General features: G+C 37.2%; 1 protein-coding gene across 6 annotated transcripts in view; it reads left to right on the top strand.

Annotated features, from left to right (window-relative positions):
• GAB1 (GRB2 associated binding protein 1) overlaps nt 1-18,512 on the top strand; it is a 91,933-nt gene extending 73,421 nt beyond the window's left edge. For 3 of the 6 annotated variants that reach the window (XM_059470528.1, XM_059470525.1, XM_059470529.1), the window contains exons 7-11: nt 11,011-11,100; nt 12,845-12,938; nt 13,278-13,401; nt 16,338-16,460; nt 16,627-18,512. In XM_059470528.1, the coding sequence (XP_059326511.1) occupies nt 11,011-11,100; nt 12,845-12,938; nt 13,278-13,401; nt 16,338-16,460; nt 16,627-16,785 (590 nt within the window). In that variant the 3' untranslated portion in view covers nt 16,786-18,512. The remainder of the gene's footprint in view (nt 1-11,010; nt 11,101-12,844; nt 12,939-13,277; nt 13,402-16,337; nt 16,461-16,626) is intronic. The other 3 variants (XM_059470526.1, XR_009418307.1, XM_059470527.1) reach the window with 3 other exon arrangements.
• The last annotated feature ends 266 nt before the right edge of the window (nt 18,513-18,778 follow it).

Genomic DNA, 18,778 nt, shown 5'->3' with positions numbered 1-18,778 from the left:
ATGAAAAAATAACACTGAATTCCTAAGATTCAGAAGTGTGTCCTTGTATATAGGAGACACTTGTGATGGAGAGTGAGAACACAAGGCATTGGGTAGCACACAAATTCATAGCCATAGCAATGCTTGGTACAGGATCAGCACGCATATTCATTTTAGATGGCCCCTTTGAATCTATCCTAAAAAATTAATCTCTAAAATCTGGCACATAACATGTTTACTTTTCCTTGAAATAAGAATTATTTGGGTGACCAGAGTTCTTAATGAACCAAGATGATTGGGTTGCAATGTGTCTATAAGTGATACTCATATAGAGAACCCCTAATAAATAGCTTGGATTTTCCAGTTTATCTAAAATGTTTCATCGACCATCTAACTAAAAATACAGGCAAATACTTAAAAAACTTGTTTCCCTACTAAGTTTTTGAGACAAGATAACTGACTGTCTTGTAGAAGAGGGAACTAAAGAACATCAGGTCAAATGTCTGCCCTATTTTACATTTGAGTAAGTCTTATTTTTAATCTTATGTACTTGAAAATATTGGTATTTACATTGACAATGGCTGGCTTCATTGTGGGAAATATAATGGCTAATATTCAGATGATCCAAAATATTCACTAATTAAACCTTTAAATTAGTATTTTTACCACTAAGTGAAAACTGTCTGTAATGAAGGGAAGTAGAGTGTTACTCTGATAGATGAGGTATGTGCAATGGAAAGCACCATTCCCCCTGTCCATCTTCAAAAATTGAGGCATGGCCTTTTTTTAAGACTTTTGGCCCTCTGCTTGTGTCTAATTGTTTCTGTGTTATCAGACAGCAGTTTTGTTTGGTTCTTAAGAAATACTGGACAGGATTGATTGATGAAAGTTGATACTGGAAAACATTCTCAGAATAAACTGAACTGCACCAATTTAAAATATTTTTCCAGACTGGCCAGTTTGTGTATTTTACTGATAAAATGTTTGACCTTCAAAAGTAATAAATGTATGTGTTGAAAAACATCTCAGTTTTGCTGTTGGCAGCACAAAGCTTCCACACAGATGTTTGCTGGGGCAGCATCATTGCCCTTGGATATCTCTTTTTGGAACAGAATTAGTGTTTCACATTTAGAGTGGCATGTAAGGCTCCTGCTTTGCTCCCATTCTCAAATGCCTTATAGCTAGAAAGATGTGGCTAACACCAGGGGAAGGACTTTAAGATGTGTTAACATACCATTAATGAATGTAGAGTTGCTGGATGAAATTCTTGGCTGTATACTTTTGGAAAACATTATCACTATAAAATAATAGGATTATTTAATTTAATTTAGAAACTAAAATGATTTTAAAGTAAAACTGTCCTGAAAAGTAAATATGATATAGTGCTTAGGGGCTGAAAAAAGTTTTGTGAATATCTTGAGCTGCCAAGCATGGTAGTGATTCTGATTTACCAGTAGGGGTTTTATCTTAGTAGCACACACACACACAGAGATGGCCTCACTCTAATTTTATCAAATGCACCACTGCAAGTTTTCCATTGTTGTGAAGAACAGATCTGATGACACATTGGAATGGTGATATATTCCCATTTCAGTAATTGAGATCTCTACACAAATAACTTTGTTGAGATATACCTTTGGGAAAATAAAACTGTAGGTTCCTTTGAATTAAATTATGTAAAGCCCTTGTTTAAATGGACCTTTACCTAACTAAAACAATGGTGTGCTTTATATTCTTCTGTGTTACCTTTTCAGCTTTCAAGTTCTTGTAGCAGCTTCTATTATCAGGTTGTTTATATAAATGTACTGCAATGCTCTTCTGCTACAAATTAGTGCAAAGGAAGTGTCAAGTAGGTCTGTGTGTTCAATAAATCTTTGGCAGACACAGAAGGGGAGGAAACAGAACATAAAATATTTACCTTCAGGCTATTGCTCCTGTAGCTGTTGAGGGGATTAAATATGCCATTGGTTCAAGAATGTCTGTTGAAGACTGCTGGTGCTTCTCCAAAAGATGGTCTCTAAAACACTGCAGAGACGGGGTGTGCTGGGGGTAAGGTGTTATGAGGGCACGTTTCATGTTCTGTCAGAAGAAGGTGCTGTCTTTTTTGGTATTGGTTACAGATTGCTGCCAAAACAGTGTTTGCACTGCCTCTGAGCTTTTTGGAAGCTGTTAGAAATGCCATCAACACCTTTCACATGAGCTTTAGCTTTAGGTCAGTCATGTTTCTGTGGGCCAGGGAGGTTTGTTATAAAAGTGCATTTGACAAAGGGATAATGCAGTGAAACCAGTACATAAAAGGAAGGATACACTGCTTTTTATTGTCAAATATATGTGTTTAGCATCTCTTTTACTTTATTTTTAAGGGCTTGCTGCTTACAGCCTTAGACTCTTTGATCTCCCCAGTCTGTTTCTTTTTCCACTGATCTCTAGCAGACCTTTGTTTTACAAAGTGGGTTAAAAATAATAATGAATAAAAGTATCTATAGCCTTGAGATTACAATACAGATTCGTGTAGTTTCATTTCTCTAGCTCACAGCTGCTTCTGTAGTTATGGGGAGCTTCCAGCATTTTCTGGAAATCTTGAAAGGAATTTCAAAACATGGTGTTGTCTCTCTGCCCCAATAACTTGAATCAAAACAGTTTTACTTGTTCTTTAGAGAAGAATACCAAAAGGTAAGTGATGTATTGCTTGGGACAAAATGGAGACTGTTTGGCAGGTGCTTTTCTGCATTTGCCTGTAACTGAATGACAAAAATAATCTATTTTTTAGTTTGTTTTTTTTTTCAGAGTGCTGTTTCTTTAGTTATGGAGGACCATTTGCTGTATTTATTTTCGTGTTTCTGCTTTTTGGCTGCTTTAGCTTGCCACAATTGCATGTAGTTCTGATGCTAAATTGGAAGTGTGTTTGCTGGTAAAAGATTTCAAGCAGAAAAAGTACTGCATCCACCCATGCAAATGGGTCTTGCTCTCTGAATTATTCAAAGACAGTGACTGGTTCTGCCACAGAGCAAAAGTGACATTTGTCATGATGGTGACATGCCTTCTTCAAAATACTGTTTATCCAAGAAGGAGCAGTGGAACTAAAGGTGCCCAAATATTGTGAGATGAAGGAGGACTCCCTAGACAGATTAGGCAGCAAAGAACAACCAGGTTCTCTTTTCAAGTGAAAAGTTTGTGGTCAAAATTAAAAGTAAAAAGATGTTAATTGTTTTTTTATGGGTCAGGAGGAAGCATTTGAGAGATGGGGGTCCCTGGGCATGACAGTGACCCCCTCCTGCCATGGGATTTGTTTCCATGGCTTGGGCAGAGGGGTATCTGATCTTAAAACAAGACTTTAAGACCAAACAAGTACAAAAACTGACTTTTTTTTTTTAATTAACAGTTTAGGAGCTGTCCAGAATAAGTCCTTATAGCTGTGTAATATTGTCCTATCTGAAAGGTTGAAATCTCGTAAGAAATACGTGCTTGACATCTTGACTGATAAAATGCAGTTTTTCAATATCTGAATCAAAGTGAAAGGCAACAATGGAATTGGAGATGGTGGAGTTTACCTCCTCAAAATCTCAGCTTGATGCCCAGCTTACATTTAATTGTGAACTTCTTTTTTCTGTGTTAAAGCACATTTCTACCAAAGTGGGCTTTTTAAGATTCTGAAAAAAAATATTTGAACAGTGAGCATATGGCTGAACTAACAATGGCCATGATAAAATGAAGGTCAAAAGTTAAATCTTACTCATTTGAATATAGTCTGTGATTGTAATGCATGCATGAATGAATATAAATATAAACTTTTTGATCAATAATACTTAAAAGCACTTTCTGAGAGAGCTCCATTTAGCTCAGGTCCTAATTCCAGGTCATGGGGAGCTGAGATTGAGCAATGCCCTCAGGATCACTCAGCAAATTGCTGACACAAACAATACAGAATTTAGAATTCCCAGCTTACGACATGGTACTGGGCTTTGCTTCGTTTGTCTTCAACAGAAACTTTGTCAAAATATTGTTAGGGTTTAATTGCATTCAAGATTATTTTGAACAATATTTTCAGTCCTAGTTTTGGACTGAGTGGCACAGATTATTGGTTATTTCGCTGATAGCAGAAATAGCCAATAGTTAATGTGGTGCTTCGGTTGTTGGGGAGGGTTGGGGTTTGGTTTTTTTGTGGGGTTTTTTGTTTGTTTTTGTTGGTTTTTTTGTTGTTTTTTTTGATGACTTATATTTGAACAAAAATATATCAGCATTTAATCTGAGAGGCTTCCTACAACTTAAGTCCGCATGGTTGCCTTCAAAAGAGACTGCTGCTTGGCCCTGGTAATTTTCAGCCCATCGTGTGATCATGTGGTAAACTTGGATTTAGAGACAGTAAGTGATGCACACATTTATTTTCATGCCAAGAAAATACCCAGTTGCAGCTTGAAAACAAGAAAACAAACAAAAGAAACCAAGAGAGAGCAGGAAAATGCTCATGGAATTGGCAGTCATGATTAAAAATGTTTAATTGTTTAATCATTTTTGAGAATGTTTTAAAAGTTATCTTGTTGCTTTTGTCATAGTTTTTTTCCTCATTTAAAATCTTAAAAGACATAATCTGTGTGGTTAAACCACAAATATGCGTGGATTGCTTCTAAAAATGTGGCTGTATCTTTGCCACCACTCCTCACAAGCATCTCCCAAATGGGTTAACTTCACAGAGAATTCCAGTTTTCTTTCTGAAAGAGCTGAGGCCCACTTTGCCAAGGTAATTGTGTACAGGAAGCACCTGCCACATTCTGGTCCCCATAGGATCCACTGTGATGCTTCTGGATGACTGGAATAATGATCCATTGTTGCAGTGTAGCATGGTGCTTTACAAATCCCAGGCAAAGTAGGTAATTATTAAGGAAATAAAGAACCCTCATTAATCATGAAGGTTGCTATAAATAGCCTGATGAACAGTTTCCTTGTTAGACATTCAAACATGTAAATATTTAAGTTGGACACTGTGAACATATTCCATGTCCTGATACAGCAGGAGTATCACACCATCCTTCAATAAAACTTCAGAGAAACACTGACAGCATTTGTGACAATGAGAACTGACAATTCTTTAAAAATAATAATAATTAGGAACTGGCAACATTTCAGTATTCCACACTATCATCATTGTCTTGCATGTTCTTTAATAAAGGTTCAGTTATGTTCTGAGGATTTAGAACAAGTAGGCATTGAAAATATGAAAATGGTGATTTCTGTCTGCAGCAAGAACTGAAGATCTGTTGAAAAAGAAACTGTAACTTTTGTGATGAGTTTTCTGAACAGAAGCATTGTTCATTTTGCTTTTGAGAAATCCATGCATTTTATCTTCTATTCTCTCTTGGAGAGAGAATACACCCCTTGTTCATTCCATTTAGGAATTTTTAAAAATTAGGAATTTTGGGGGATGTTTTGGTGCTTCCTTAGAGTTCGTAAAGCAAGTGGAGTACAAATTTATTGATTTTTTTTTTTTCTTCTTTGATCTTCCACAAGTTCCTATTTAGCTGAAAATTACACTTCCTGCATGCCTGTACTAAATTACTTGTACAAGTCTAGTTTTTCACTTAATGGCTTTAAATAACTCCTTGCTGTGATGTACCAATCCTTACCTTGCAGCTGTGATTTGTCTTTTAAAACTTTGAAAGAGCAAATAATTCCAATAATGATTTCATTTGGGTGGCTGTATCACAGCTGCAGAGGACTGTGATTTGCTGGACATAATGGTTGTAAAAAATTAAACATGCCAGTTTTCTAAACTGCAGTACTTAGTCTGATACTAGTGCTGGGGATGATTAAGTTTAGGGATTAGGGCTAGGGATTTTTTTTTTGTAATTTTAAACTCCAAAGATATGAGGTAGAGCAGGAACAAGAGAACATGAGTAATAATGCCCTATTTTTAATGATCTTCATAAAATTTTTCTCCTCTTTGTTGTGCCCTTATCACTTTTTTCAAGAAACATAGTTTTTAATGCACATATTGTCATGCTATTCCATTACTTTGTAATAGGCTTAATGTTAATCTTTAGTTTTCCACTGAATAATTTAAATTTTGGGGGTTTTTTTTTCAGTGTTTTGTTTTTGAAGTCTTTTGGAGTTTGCAAATCTTAGTGCACCGTTAAACTGCTAATCAATAAATGCTCCAGAACACTGTGCTTAGGTTTTAAAACAGTCTTTGTTATTGAATGTTCTTAGTTCATCATGCTTTGGGGGCTTATAAAATAGAGACATGGAGAGTTACTCACAAATCAGAATAGTCAAGTAGTATCTTGATGATTAATAGCTTTGGTATTCACTGAGTAATTTTATGGCATTTGCCATTCTTTGAGTAGTTTTATAGCATTTGCCAAATATTTTAGAAATAACAGTGAACATTAGCTGTCAGATCCAGCTGGACTTATTTTTTCCAATTCATTAATTTCTGTAGCATTCAAATTACCAGTTCACTGTAAAAAGTTGTTTTGAGGGGATAAAGATGTCTGAGAAGACTGAAGAGCAACTCTTGATGTGACTGCTTTTTATATTTCATAACATTGAAGAATAAGTTGATTTCAGTTTGTTTTTATTGTCCGAAAGAAACCATAGTTATCAGCATCCATGTCTTATCCCCACCCAGTACAAAGCACATTATTGATGCTCCTATTTGTTGGTGGATACTAGCATGGAAATGTATTGAATGTTATGTAACTAAATACATGTTTCTAATTACAAGTACCTTGGCAGGAGACAGTCTTACAAAAACAGAGATGAAAAAACAAATTCAGGATATTTGTAGAGCTCTGTGTTGAAGACCATTTACTTGGGAATCAGGGTTCACTTGGGTGAGGAAGAGAAGAAAAGCAGGAGTTTACTCTGCAGAATTGAAAAGCAAATAATAAATTTTTTGGGAACAACACAGTGAATTTCAGCCTTGTTTTTTCAGGAGAAATCAACAGTGATTCTAAGTACGGGGATTCTTGGACCTCAGTGCAAATTTCAGTTTCATCTAATTACAGAGGAAAAGGGGTCAAGATATGTATTTTGTTGATGGAAACAAGGAACTGTGGTTAGTTATTTCTCTCTGAAAGTACTCTTGTGTAGATGCAGTGCATTTATGTGGCTGATTTCTCCTTTAGCTCTCCCCCTCCTATCCCAAGCACAGCACTGCTCTAGCATTCCTACATATGATCTCCTAGTCTCATAACGATTAATCCTGTTGTCCAGGAAACAAATAATGCATTTCTCAAATTTTATGTTGCATTAGTATATTTACCTAAAAATTTTAAGCCCTAAATATAGTATTTAAATAGAAGTGTTGGCCTCTTTTGTGAGGATGTTTGCAGTTTCCTGACGTGAAATCCCTTGCCAGCAAGCCGTGGAGCAAGCATCCAGTCAGGAAAGAAGTGTCCTTAACAGAAATCATGTTTAGTTCTGGTGTTTCAAGGCAATAGTCTGAGAACAAATTAATCTCTTCAGCATTATGTCATCAAAAACAAAACCATTAGGACCACCTAAACTGATGCAGGAATTTACTGCAGTGGGACAACTTCCTCCTGCCTCAATATTATATTCCAAGTGTTCTATGGAAAACAACCAGAGCCAATGCAAAAACCAAAAAGTATTTTTCAGTTTAAACCATTTTTTGAAATTAACTCAAACATGTGAAATGGACTCTTCTCCTGGTGACTTCACAGACAAAGGCAGCATTGACATGCCCCAAATACCAGGAGCAGAATTCATGCATCTGAGTGTGCTCCAGTGCCACAGCCACAATCGTCTGCTGTGCCTGGCACTTGCTACAAGCAGCCATTTGTTAGGAAAATAGACTTCATTAATGATTTTTCAGCTCAGAGTGCCCTTCTACAGCCTGATAGGACATGCAGAAGCTGAGTTTCTCTCTCCTGGCTGAATTTTGCATTTCACAGATGGTGACTTGATAGAATAGTAAAAACTTCTAATTTTCACTTCTTGTTTAGTTGGTTTCACTTGACATAATTTATTTGTGTTTTGGGTTTTTTCCCCCATGTAGGTTTGCATCCAGTGGTGTTGCAACATTTATTTCCTTTTCAGTTTGAAAAAAAATTAAATTGCATAAATGAAACTTTTTTTTCCTTTACCCAGATTTATCTTTCCCAGAATAGGTGTGTAAGTTAAAAGTATTATCTTTCCTGAGCTGAGGTAAATCTGGGCCTGTGGGAAGCACAGGAAATGTGTTCCTCAGTATGGCTGTTGTTGGAATGCTGTATGGAGCCAGGCTCTCCATAGAGCCCTGCTGTCACTACAGTGATGTGAAGAACAGCCCTGTGACACTGCAGTGAGCGTTTGTGGATAGAACAGATGTGGGAGACCAGCCTGCTATACAGGGGGGAAGCAGTTTCCCCTCCGTATTTTAATCACTTGGTTGCTTTTCAGAGATACAGGCATGTGCTCCTGGGGAAAATTATCATTTGAAAGCAGGAAGGGATACTCTGAAGGGCTTTCAGTGCCCTGGCTCATGTCACTTTATTGTCTTAAATGAGCAAAAACAGGGTGAAAGAATTCTGCAGTTACACATATAGGTAACCTCAGATTCATGATTTTGATCCCCCCTTCCTCTTTTCCTTTCCCTGGTGTCCGGTCTGTCCTGTTGCACAGTATAAGCTCCTCAACAGAGTTTAGGCCTTTGGGTTTTCTTTTTCCAGGGAGGAAAAAGAAAACACTCTGCACAAATATTTTAATTCTCTATGACGCATTAAATGTGAGGAATTGCATTATCCTGGCTGGTTGGTGGCAGCAAGCTGGTTTGCCACCAAATTTATTGAGATTAAACGGTCTTCCAGCAGAAAGAGATGAAAGCTCAGTAGTTTTGTATGTTCTTTTCTGATGTAGAAGTATTGAAGGGACCTGTACTTATTTATATAGCTCTTCTGGAAATCTGAGTGGTTGGTATAAGTGCTAAATTAAGTGGGAATCAGGCAGTTACACAACAGCCATGTTTTACAAACGGGGCTAATCCCAGTTCAGAAAGGTTGGCTGTGCTAGACCATGTAGCATCATTAACAGAAGGAGAAATAATGAGTTACAGTCTTGAGTTCCTTGAGTTTATTCTCTGTATTATGGGTTTCAGGCACTTTAGTCTGTTTGGTTATAAGAGCAGAGGTTATTAAGTGCACACTGCTTAAATAATTTAATTAACTCTGTTACCTCTGCTAGTTTTCTCATTGTGCTTACGATCTGTGCTTCTATGTCAGTGCAGATTAACTTGAGTTGCATTGGGCCAGATTTCTTTTAAATCAGATTATAAAACTGTGAAATACAAAATTATTATGATCAGCAGATTATAAAACTGAAATACAAAATTATTATGATCACATCAAAAAGTGTTTGGATTTGAACTTCTTAAATTGTTCCATCAGTTTGAAGATCCTGGTCTTTTTAAATAGGCAGGCTTTTATCAGAGAGTTATAGGCAAGGACTTAAGAATATTGGATCAGCTCAGAATTGAGTACATCAGCATGTTGGCTCATGCTTTTGACTTGGCTCTAGTCAGGAATACTTCATGTTCTGCTTCACAGTCTGTGTCTTTGGTCAGCATTGCCCAACTGTTCACCCGTTTCATCAGCACATTGAGCTATTTAAGGGAGCATCTGATTTTGAAATTGGAAAAGAACTGTCTGTGTAAAAATTACTTCATGTCCTTTTCTTTGTAAGGAAGTTGCTGTGCAGCACTACTAATGAATAAACAAATTTTATCTTACCTGCATGGTCTCTCAGAAGCACTGTGTAGAAGTTAAGATACAGTACAAAACCTGTATTTACCTTTCTTGTTGTTACTTGATTATTCCCAATACTTCAGTGATAACACTAATAGAGCACTTCATATGCAAAACCCTTGGGGCAGCGATTTGCAAACTTCTGGTGTTTGTTGCCAAGTTTATTCTTTGTGAAGCATTCTCACCCATTGCTGGGAATACCACACCTTAGTCTGTACCAGTTCTTTTCCATTTTGTGCTGTAGGGCAGCTTTCTAACATAACCAGGCTTAAACTTTTCATTTGGTTTATTCATATGGCTTCTTGGTGTACCACTTGAAGGCACTTGCCTTTTTTTATATTTAATATAAAATATAATATATTATTATATTATATTATTATATATCATTAGTATTATATTATTATTTATAAATATTAATATTATACTTTGTCAGATAGACTTTAATGAAAACTTAGGGCTATTACACATTCTTGATCGTGTTTATTTAAAATAGACGGCATGACCTGGAACACTTGCAGAGTTTGGTCAGGTTGGCTAAAGAAAATCCTTGTATTGGGAGGTGATTTGTGTTACTCTCTGCAGGGAGATGATCAGTATTTTCATGCCAGGGTCATTTTTGGTGGAGGTTGGGTTGTGCCTTGATGGAGGGGCCGTGTGCAGGCTGGAAACTTGGGAAGAAAATCCCACTGTGTCTGCAGGGTCGGGGTGGTGGGGTTTGGTACAGACAGATGGAGACCTCTGGGGAACAAGTTTTAGAAACACACTGGTAAAAAAAGATTCTTGGGGCATCTCAAGTGGGAGATACACATCGGATAGAAGACCTCCCAAGAGTACCACAGGAGTGGAGACTCCCAAGAGTCATTATTTCCAAAGAAATTCCATGACTAAGGAGGATTTCATTTCTCTGAGGGTACTTCAACAGTATCTGAAACACGACTGTTCTCTTTTGATAGTAAATATACCTCAAATATGTACGTTTATTTGTTTTATCAAGCCAGTTAGTAGTAATGATCAGTTGCAATATTTGTTGATGCACTTTTTAGCCTTTTTGTACAGCTTTTACATTTGCCTCCTATATATTTATTACTTGCATGCAGTCTTTACTTTGTTTCTGGTTTGGTGTTTAAACCCTTAGTGTGATTCCCAGCTAGAGTGTAAAATCTCCTTCAGCAGCTTGCTTATGCTTGTGGGATTAACTTTTCTGCAGGGGGTTGTGATGTTTATTTATAAAATTCCAGTTTTCCACTTGCAAATAGAATATTATTAAGAGAGTCTTCTTTTTGCCAATTAGGTCAAAGTCCTAAAATTTTAAGACCTAAACCACATGGTTTAGAGCGAACTGATTCACAAACCATAGGTGACTTTACTACAAGAAGAAAGGGTATGTACTTTAGCACTGTATGTATATGGAGCTTTATAAAAATAAGTGAAGCAAAAATTTAAAAAATTGTTATTTTAGAATAACTCTGGCATATTCTATTCTGCTATAGTCTAAGGTTATGGATGTATTTTCCGTGCCAAGCAACCAGTTTCCTGTAAAAGGAATTAAAGATTTTCTGGCTTGAACAGTGCATGGAAATTTTTCTTTGATATTAACATGAATGTTCTGGTCTCTTAAGTTGTGGCTGTTTGTATTTTGTCTGTTTATTTAGAAGATATAACAACTTATAAATTGTACATAGTAACTTGTAATTTACTTGAAACTTTTATTAGGCAATAACCTGAAATCACAGTTCACTTAGGTCTTGAAGCAAAATATTGATCTTCTGATCATACACTAGTACAGACATCTATTTATGCACCTTAAAGAGTATTTTAATTAATATGATGGGCTTTATTGAAGATGCTGAGTTGGTGCCTAACATAGTCAGGAGATTTAGAGAAAATAATGATAATGAACATTGAAAATCTCAGAGAAGTATCACTGATTACCTTTGGGTTTTGAAGTCCATTGCAACAGGAATTGAATACTTGTGCTGTTCTTGGTGGGCTTTGGACGAAATCCTGGCTCTGTGTGCTGCAGCAGCACCTGGCCCACTGTTTGTTCCTGCCAGGTAGTCTCAGACCTTTACAGAAAACTTGAGCCAAGCTGATAGTTTTTAATGTCAGTTGTGCTTTAGTATCATCTTGCCTACGTCATGTTCAGTTCTGTTACTGCATGCCTGACACTTGATCTTAGTGAACCTGCCAAGAGGCAGAAAACTCATGGTGGGAGGGGGCACAAGGACAGAAAGGGCAGTTTTCATGATGACATTGCATTTTGTTTTCTAAAAACAGTTTTAGGGAGGATAAAGTTGACAGCAGTTTGACTCTGTGGTATTTTTTTTCCACAAGCCTTTTTATACTTTCCTTTTTTGCTAATGTTTAGGACGTGTGAGACATATAAGCTGGAGGGAGGGATAATGTGTTTCTTGCTAATAGCCTACTCATGGTTCTGTTCTGAAAATGAAATTTAAAAATGGCAATTTTTTTGAGAACAGTGTTATGTGTCATGAGTGGCACATTGCTCTGTGGCACATCCACTCTGCTTGACTGTGGATGATCTCTGAGGCGAACCAGGCTCCTCCTGCTGTTGGTTCATTTCTCACTTGTGCAGACTTAGTCGTAGCTGCAGGTTCTGCCCACTCGTGGAGCTGTGAAACCTCACCAGTAAGGGCACACGTGTGAGGGCAGGGTTTGCACATTAACAGCTGGCTCTGAGCCAAGAGAGGTCCCCAGAGTTGGTTCTGCTCAAACAGCCCATCAGCCCTGCCCTGGGCTTGCCAGCTCAACAAGTCATCAGGACAGAATGAGGACAGAACATGATGCTGCCACTTTCAAAATCTCTTTTCAAAACAGAATTACTGCCTACAAGTATATGCTGCAAAATTCTGAAGTTGCAGTGGGGTTTTTTTTATTTTATATTTTAATTTTTTAATTGATGTTTCCTCTTGTTACCTGAAAAGATGAAAAATGTAAGTTAATATATCATGTCTTTCTGAAAATGGAAGTGTTTCCCTTTCCTTACTAGTATTTACAATTTGAAAGATAAAGGTTTTTTTTCTGTATTTAGTCTATGAAAAGCTATTAAATTTAAGTTGGTTTAGGAAAGTTCTGTGCTTTACAGTTGTCTGTTTCTTACATAGCAAAACCAGCTCCACTAGAAATAAAACCTCTGCCTGAATGGGAAGAATTACAAGCTCCAGTTAGATCTCCTATCACCAGAAGCTTTGCACGAGAGTAAGTTTCTTGGCTTTTCCTCATTCACATTAATCATTTTGGAGACTGGAGTGTTAATAAATGTGTGTACATCTGTATCATATTTTTAGCTTGTTTGTAGCTTGAAGTTTCCCTTGGAAGAGTGTGAGTCTGTGTGTGTATCTGTGCATTGAAATAAAGTGTGTCTGTGTGAAATTTTGTTTATGATATTAAATATAAGGGACTATGTATAACCAAAAAATGTGACACTCTAGTAAACTTGAATGAAAATTTCAGCTCTAATATGCTTATTTTTGTTGTTGACCAGGAGGTTTAAGATATTGCAGATGTATTGTTTGTGAAATAATTCCTGGTAATTAGCTCCTCCAGGTTTCCCGTGTCTCCCAGACCGGATTCAGTTCATAGCACAACTTCCAGCAGTGACTCGCACGACAGTGAAGAGAATTATGTATCCATGAACCCAAATCAGTCCTCTGAAGACCCAGTATGTAAAATCTACATCTTAACTACTCTCTTCCTGTGCAGTCCTTACTTTTAAATCATGCCAATACAGATCCTTCATTCAACATCACTCCCTTTTGATCAACAGAATGATAAAAAAATCTCCATAGCAAAGCTGTAATTTTGGTAGGATTTCACTGAAGAAGTTAAGAGCATAAAGAAAATGGTTGATATACATGTCTATTATATAAAGCAGTATACAACATGACTTTTTTTCTACCTATTTTCTAGAATTTGTCCCCTCTTTGCAATCGTTTATCCTTGGGCTATGTGTGAGTCCAGTATTATGTCATGAAGGGAAATAAACTATCCTAGGAGCTCTGAGACATGTTTAAAAAAACTGCATTAAAAGGACATCTTCCAGGAAGTGTAGAAGGAGCAGGGGAAAAAAACAATTGATACTTGTGGTATACATTCTATGAAAATTGAACCATGTGTATTTTATTAGGCGTCTTTCAAAGAAGATAGAAGGAGTCTTTGTGTATTAAATGTCTGCATTTTTTCCCCTTTGGGGGGGAATTTTCTCAGATAATGAAGCTTCAGATCCTCAGCATGGAGTGCAGCTAGTTAGGAAAATTTAATGATATACACTGTGGGTTTTCTTCGGTGAGGGAAAGGAGAGAGAGAAAAAGACTCAATAGCAGTAGTTTTAAGGGAGACAATAGCAGCAGACCTACGCCTAAACTAAAATATAGTTTAGAATATGCATAAAACCCGTAGGAAACCTGTATTTTGAGCTCAGCTTTTTGGTTAGTCTAGAATCATGGAATGGATGGAAAGGGACCTTAAATAATGGATTGAAAGGGGCCTTAAAAGGTCATCTTGTTCCAACCTCCCATGCCGTGGTCAGGGACAGTCTGCTAGGACTGTTCAAAGTCCTGTCCAGTCAGTTCAGTGTATTCATGTGTTTGGGTTCTTAGCAGGGGGTACAGCAGTATTTTTCATCTTGAAATCATTTATGTATGACCTTCTTTGGGGAGGGCCTGTCTAGCACCTTGTTTGTTCTGTTTGTGTGTCTGCCTTCTTGTATGGCATGTGCTGGCCCATCTCAGTGCCCCGGGCTCTCCTCTTGCAGTGCTGTTCACTCTCCTGTCCCCTGCTGCTCTCGGTCCCCTCCCAGCCCCCTGCAGTGTCCCTGCCCCAGCTCACCACGGCTGCCTCGGGGTGCTGCATCCCAGCTTCCCCCCATGCCATTCCTGTGGGAGCAGGGATGCAGAGTGGGGTGCGGGCTCCACAGCCTGTGGAGCGCCCCACGCTGTGCCTTGTGCTTCCCAGGGGAAAAGCACCAAGCTCAAGGACCTGCTGATGTTAATTCTTAGCTCCTCTCTTGCAAGGGCCATTGGTAAGTAGTGGGTGCTGTCCTGTTTCACACGTGCAAGAAACATCCCATATTACCCCAGAGATTCTCCCCACCCGTGCCCACAGTTCTGCCTGCACAGAATCACAGTTCAGCCCAGGTGTTCCTGTTGATTCCTAAGGCTGTTCCAAGGGCTTAACTTCCATACCAAGATGGTACAATTAATGCTCCAGCTCATTAATATCTTCTGTTTGCTTGCACCAGTCCTATTTAAAGGTTATTCAACAGGTTTCCTTTCTGTTTCATTTGCGTGTATTTAAAATTTTTGTTTCCTAATGCATATGTTCTGCCTGCTTAGTTTGTTTGAAATAACAGATTATTTTTTGTTTAATGAGTAACAGCTTTTTAAATTTATCCTGGAAACATTGTTACAGAATCTGATTTTTGTATCTTTAATACACAGAAATTTGTTCTGAGAGTTTGAGCAATGAAAATGAACTTCACATTAGTTGTTTGTGTTTGTCCTTGTTACCACTTAATGTTAAATGAGCTGGACAGTAGAGATACAATGGATTACTTCAATTTAAAAAGCCCAGCCCATTTTGCTTTAGCCCATAAAATATTTTACTTCCTAAAGAACCAGAATGTTTCTGCATATCTCATGGCCTTTGTTTTAAAATTTGACTTTTTGAAAATTTTTACTTGTTCCAACTCTATCTTAGCAAGGAATCTGTATTTCTTAATCTTTTTCTGCCATCAGCTTTGGAGCATCTTCTTTGATGTCATACTTACGTTTTAGTTAATAAAATCAGTAATATTCTGCTTTTTCTTTCAAGTTGCTCTCAGCCTTGCCCTTCTGTCTTTCCTTCTGCCTTCTTCTTCATTTTTTGCTGACTGCTGCCCTCTGTCTTCCTGTTTTTTCTTTATCTTTTAGAGAAGAGTCCTTCTATTGTACTGTTCCTATAACACCTGTTAAGAGGGAGGGATCAGGCTGGGAGAGGACAGAGGAGGTGAGGTTGTAAAAGTCTGGGCTAATTGAAATTTAGGTATATACAATGCAACTTCAGGCAGCCCTACACATATTTTCCAAAGTTTTAATATTTTAATCTTGTCAGTTGAACAATACTCTTTGATTTTCACCTTAATCATGATGACTTTTGAATGAAATGTAAATGTTTCATTTTTAGATTTGCCACTACTGTCAAGCAGAAATTATTGTAGGTATTTAACAAAAATTGAGGAAAATAGAAAAGTTTGTGCTTAAGTAATGTTAAATTTGAGATATAATAACTACATTTAAAAAGAACAAAACATGATCTGTTCTTATTTCATTATATGAAGGGGACATTAAGTGGAAAACACAGATGGGTTTGGTGGCAACCTTAAAATTTGGGAGGGTGGTTTTTGGGTTTTTTCCTCCCATTGGGTTTTGATTCTATCCCATTTTTAACATAGAATGTATGCCCTTGCCATACAGGCTCAATGAAATTTCCATGATTTAAGTGATTACAGTTGTTTCCTTAAACTTTTACATTTTGGCAGTTTATAGTAAGCATATTTGATTATGTGGACCACGTTAGTTTGTACATTTGTAGCTGAGGTTGTTTAAATTATGATTTCAGAATTTGTTTGGAAGCAACAGCCTTGATGGAGGAAGCAGCCCTATGGTAAAACCTAAAGGAGATAAACAAGTGGAATATTTAGATCTGGACCTAGATTCGGGAAAGTCTACCCCACCTCGTAAGGTAAGCAGATATTCAGTAAGATCTCTTAATGGTAATTTCTCAAATGCTTAGTGGAGAGACAGTGTTGACCCTTTCAGAGAAACCAGTGCTTGTTCTGTGTCTGTTTGGGACACCTGCTTGCTTTTCTGTTGTTAATTTACTTGAACTTGTTTCTGGCTGTTCCCAGAAGAAGAACAGTGGCTCAGGCAGCAGCGTGGCAGACGAGAGGGTGGATTACGTTGTGGTGGACCAGCAGAAAACACTGGCCCTGAAGAGCACGCGGGAGGCGTGGACTGATGGCAGACAGTCCACCGAGTCCGAGACACCCACCAAGAGTGTGAAGTGAAAACACTGCTCTGGCTTTGAAGAATGGAAAGAAGTGAATTTTGAAGAATCACAGAACCACAATGGCAGTGCTGTTCAGCTGCACAGTACCTGATTCCCTAGGCTGGGAATCAGTTCCTCGCCAAATAAGTTGGAAGCCAAAAGACACTTTGAATATATCAAAGGAACTTTAAGATCCTGAATTGGCTCTGTCTGGAAAAATCACAGCCTGTAAATAACCTGTAAAATAATATTACTTAGGTTTCAGAAAACCTTTTGTTCTGTAGTTAACACATTTGTAGTATTACTGTGTTTATGCACTTTTTCAGTTACAATGTTGGTTCAGGTATTCACAGTTAGTGTACCTTAATGTCTAATTAATCTGGAGAATTCTTTTTTCCTTACACTACTATTCCTCACAATTTTAGGTTAATTAAGCTACATGTAGAAATGGAAATTAATATTTGAACTTCATTTTAACAACTCAAAATTGATTTTGCAGAAATACTTTCACAATTGAATAATCTACTTGAAATGCCAAGAGACAACCGTTAGTTACATATTTGTTTATATTTAATACGTTCAAGATTATTTGGAAGTCTACAGGTTTACCTTCCTAACAAAAAATAGCTGTGAGTTAATAATAATGAACTGTACTGGGTTTAGACCTAAAATCCTGGCTTATATGTTAGTTGTTAGTGGTGGAACTTCTGTTGTGTTTTATTAATGACAGTGTTCTGTGTTCAATCAGTGAAGATTCTGCAGGGTGGGATCTTACACTTTCAAAGACTGAATAATTAAATGTCAAGTAAGCCTGCAAACCACTGATGGCATGCAGTAATATTGTGATCTCACACTTATTAACAAGAAATAACCTTTATATTATTTACAGAAGGTAGAGTATATAAATCAGGTACGTACCAAGCACTGTTGTGCTAATACACTGATCAGGTTTAGACGATGAGCTTTAGTTTTGTACTGTTTAGAAGTTCTAATGTCAGTTTTCAGTTCAAGATCAATGGGACAGTTTGACATTCACTTTTTGTAGTACTAGCAAAATACTGTGATTTTGAATTAGACATTAACTCAAATGGAAATACTATGTTTTAACACCATAGTGCCCTTCTTATGAGCTCTATTTTACTTTACTCTCCTGCTTGGCCTTATATTTAAATCCCTATGCAATTGATATTTTATATTTCTGTTTTTAAAAATTAGATAATGTACCTAAATTATCCCCTTGTACACCACTTGTTGCTATTTCCTGGTACAGGATTTTAAACTCTGTATACTGTGATCCTTTATTTTACTATGCCAGTTCCAAATAATAATCTGCCTTGGTTTAGAAACATTTTTTGTTATTTGGAAGAAGATAGAATTCTTTAAATACATGAATGAGTTAGGTCTAGATAGAAAACTTACTAACACTTTTGTTTTATACAAATACCCTCAATTAAGTGGTTGGTTTAATTTTCCTGCCCAATTGGGGTTTTTTTTGTCCAGATCATTTAAAAGTTGAGCTTAAAGCTGCATTGTTTTCTGGCATGTTGGCCTTCGTACTGTGCCTAATCTACCATCAGTTGTTTCTCTCCCTCACAGCCACAATTTAAAGTATGTAAATTATCTTCTTCCTAACAAATGTTCTTTTTAAATTAGTAATATTTTGATGCTTGAATGTTCATTTAAAAAAAAAGAAACTGAACACAATGCATTTTGAGGTGAATTTTAAATAAATCAAGTTGTTCTGTTTTGGTGTGTAAACTCTGTCTTGCAAAGCAGCAAACGGATGTCAGTGTGTCTGGAAAGTGCCTGGATACCAGCCACATGTTTTCAGAATTGCAGATGTACAGCTAGAACAATTTTTAACTTGAAGCCAAATAATGTGAATTCCCACTCCTCTGGGAGCCAGGAAGAAATCAGTCTCCTAAGCCAGCCTCTCCTGCTGAGCTAGTGATAGGAGATGGGTTTGCTCTAAGTTTGCTGATATCAGTCCTTGATTTACAGATTACACCTAC

The sequence above is a fragment of the Ammospiza nelsoni genome, chromosome 4 (genome assembly GCF_027579445.1).
Source record: "Ammospiza nelsoni isolate bAmmNel1 chromosome 4, bAmmNel1.pri, whole genome shotgun sequence".
NCBI classification, from domain to species: Eukaryota; Metazoa; Chordata; class Aves; order Passeriformes; family Passerellidae; genus Ammospiza; species Ammospiza nelsoni.
This window is presented reverse-complemented; position numbering and strand designations above follow the sequence as displayed.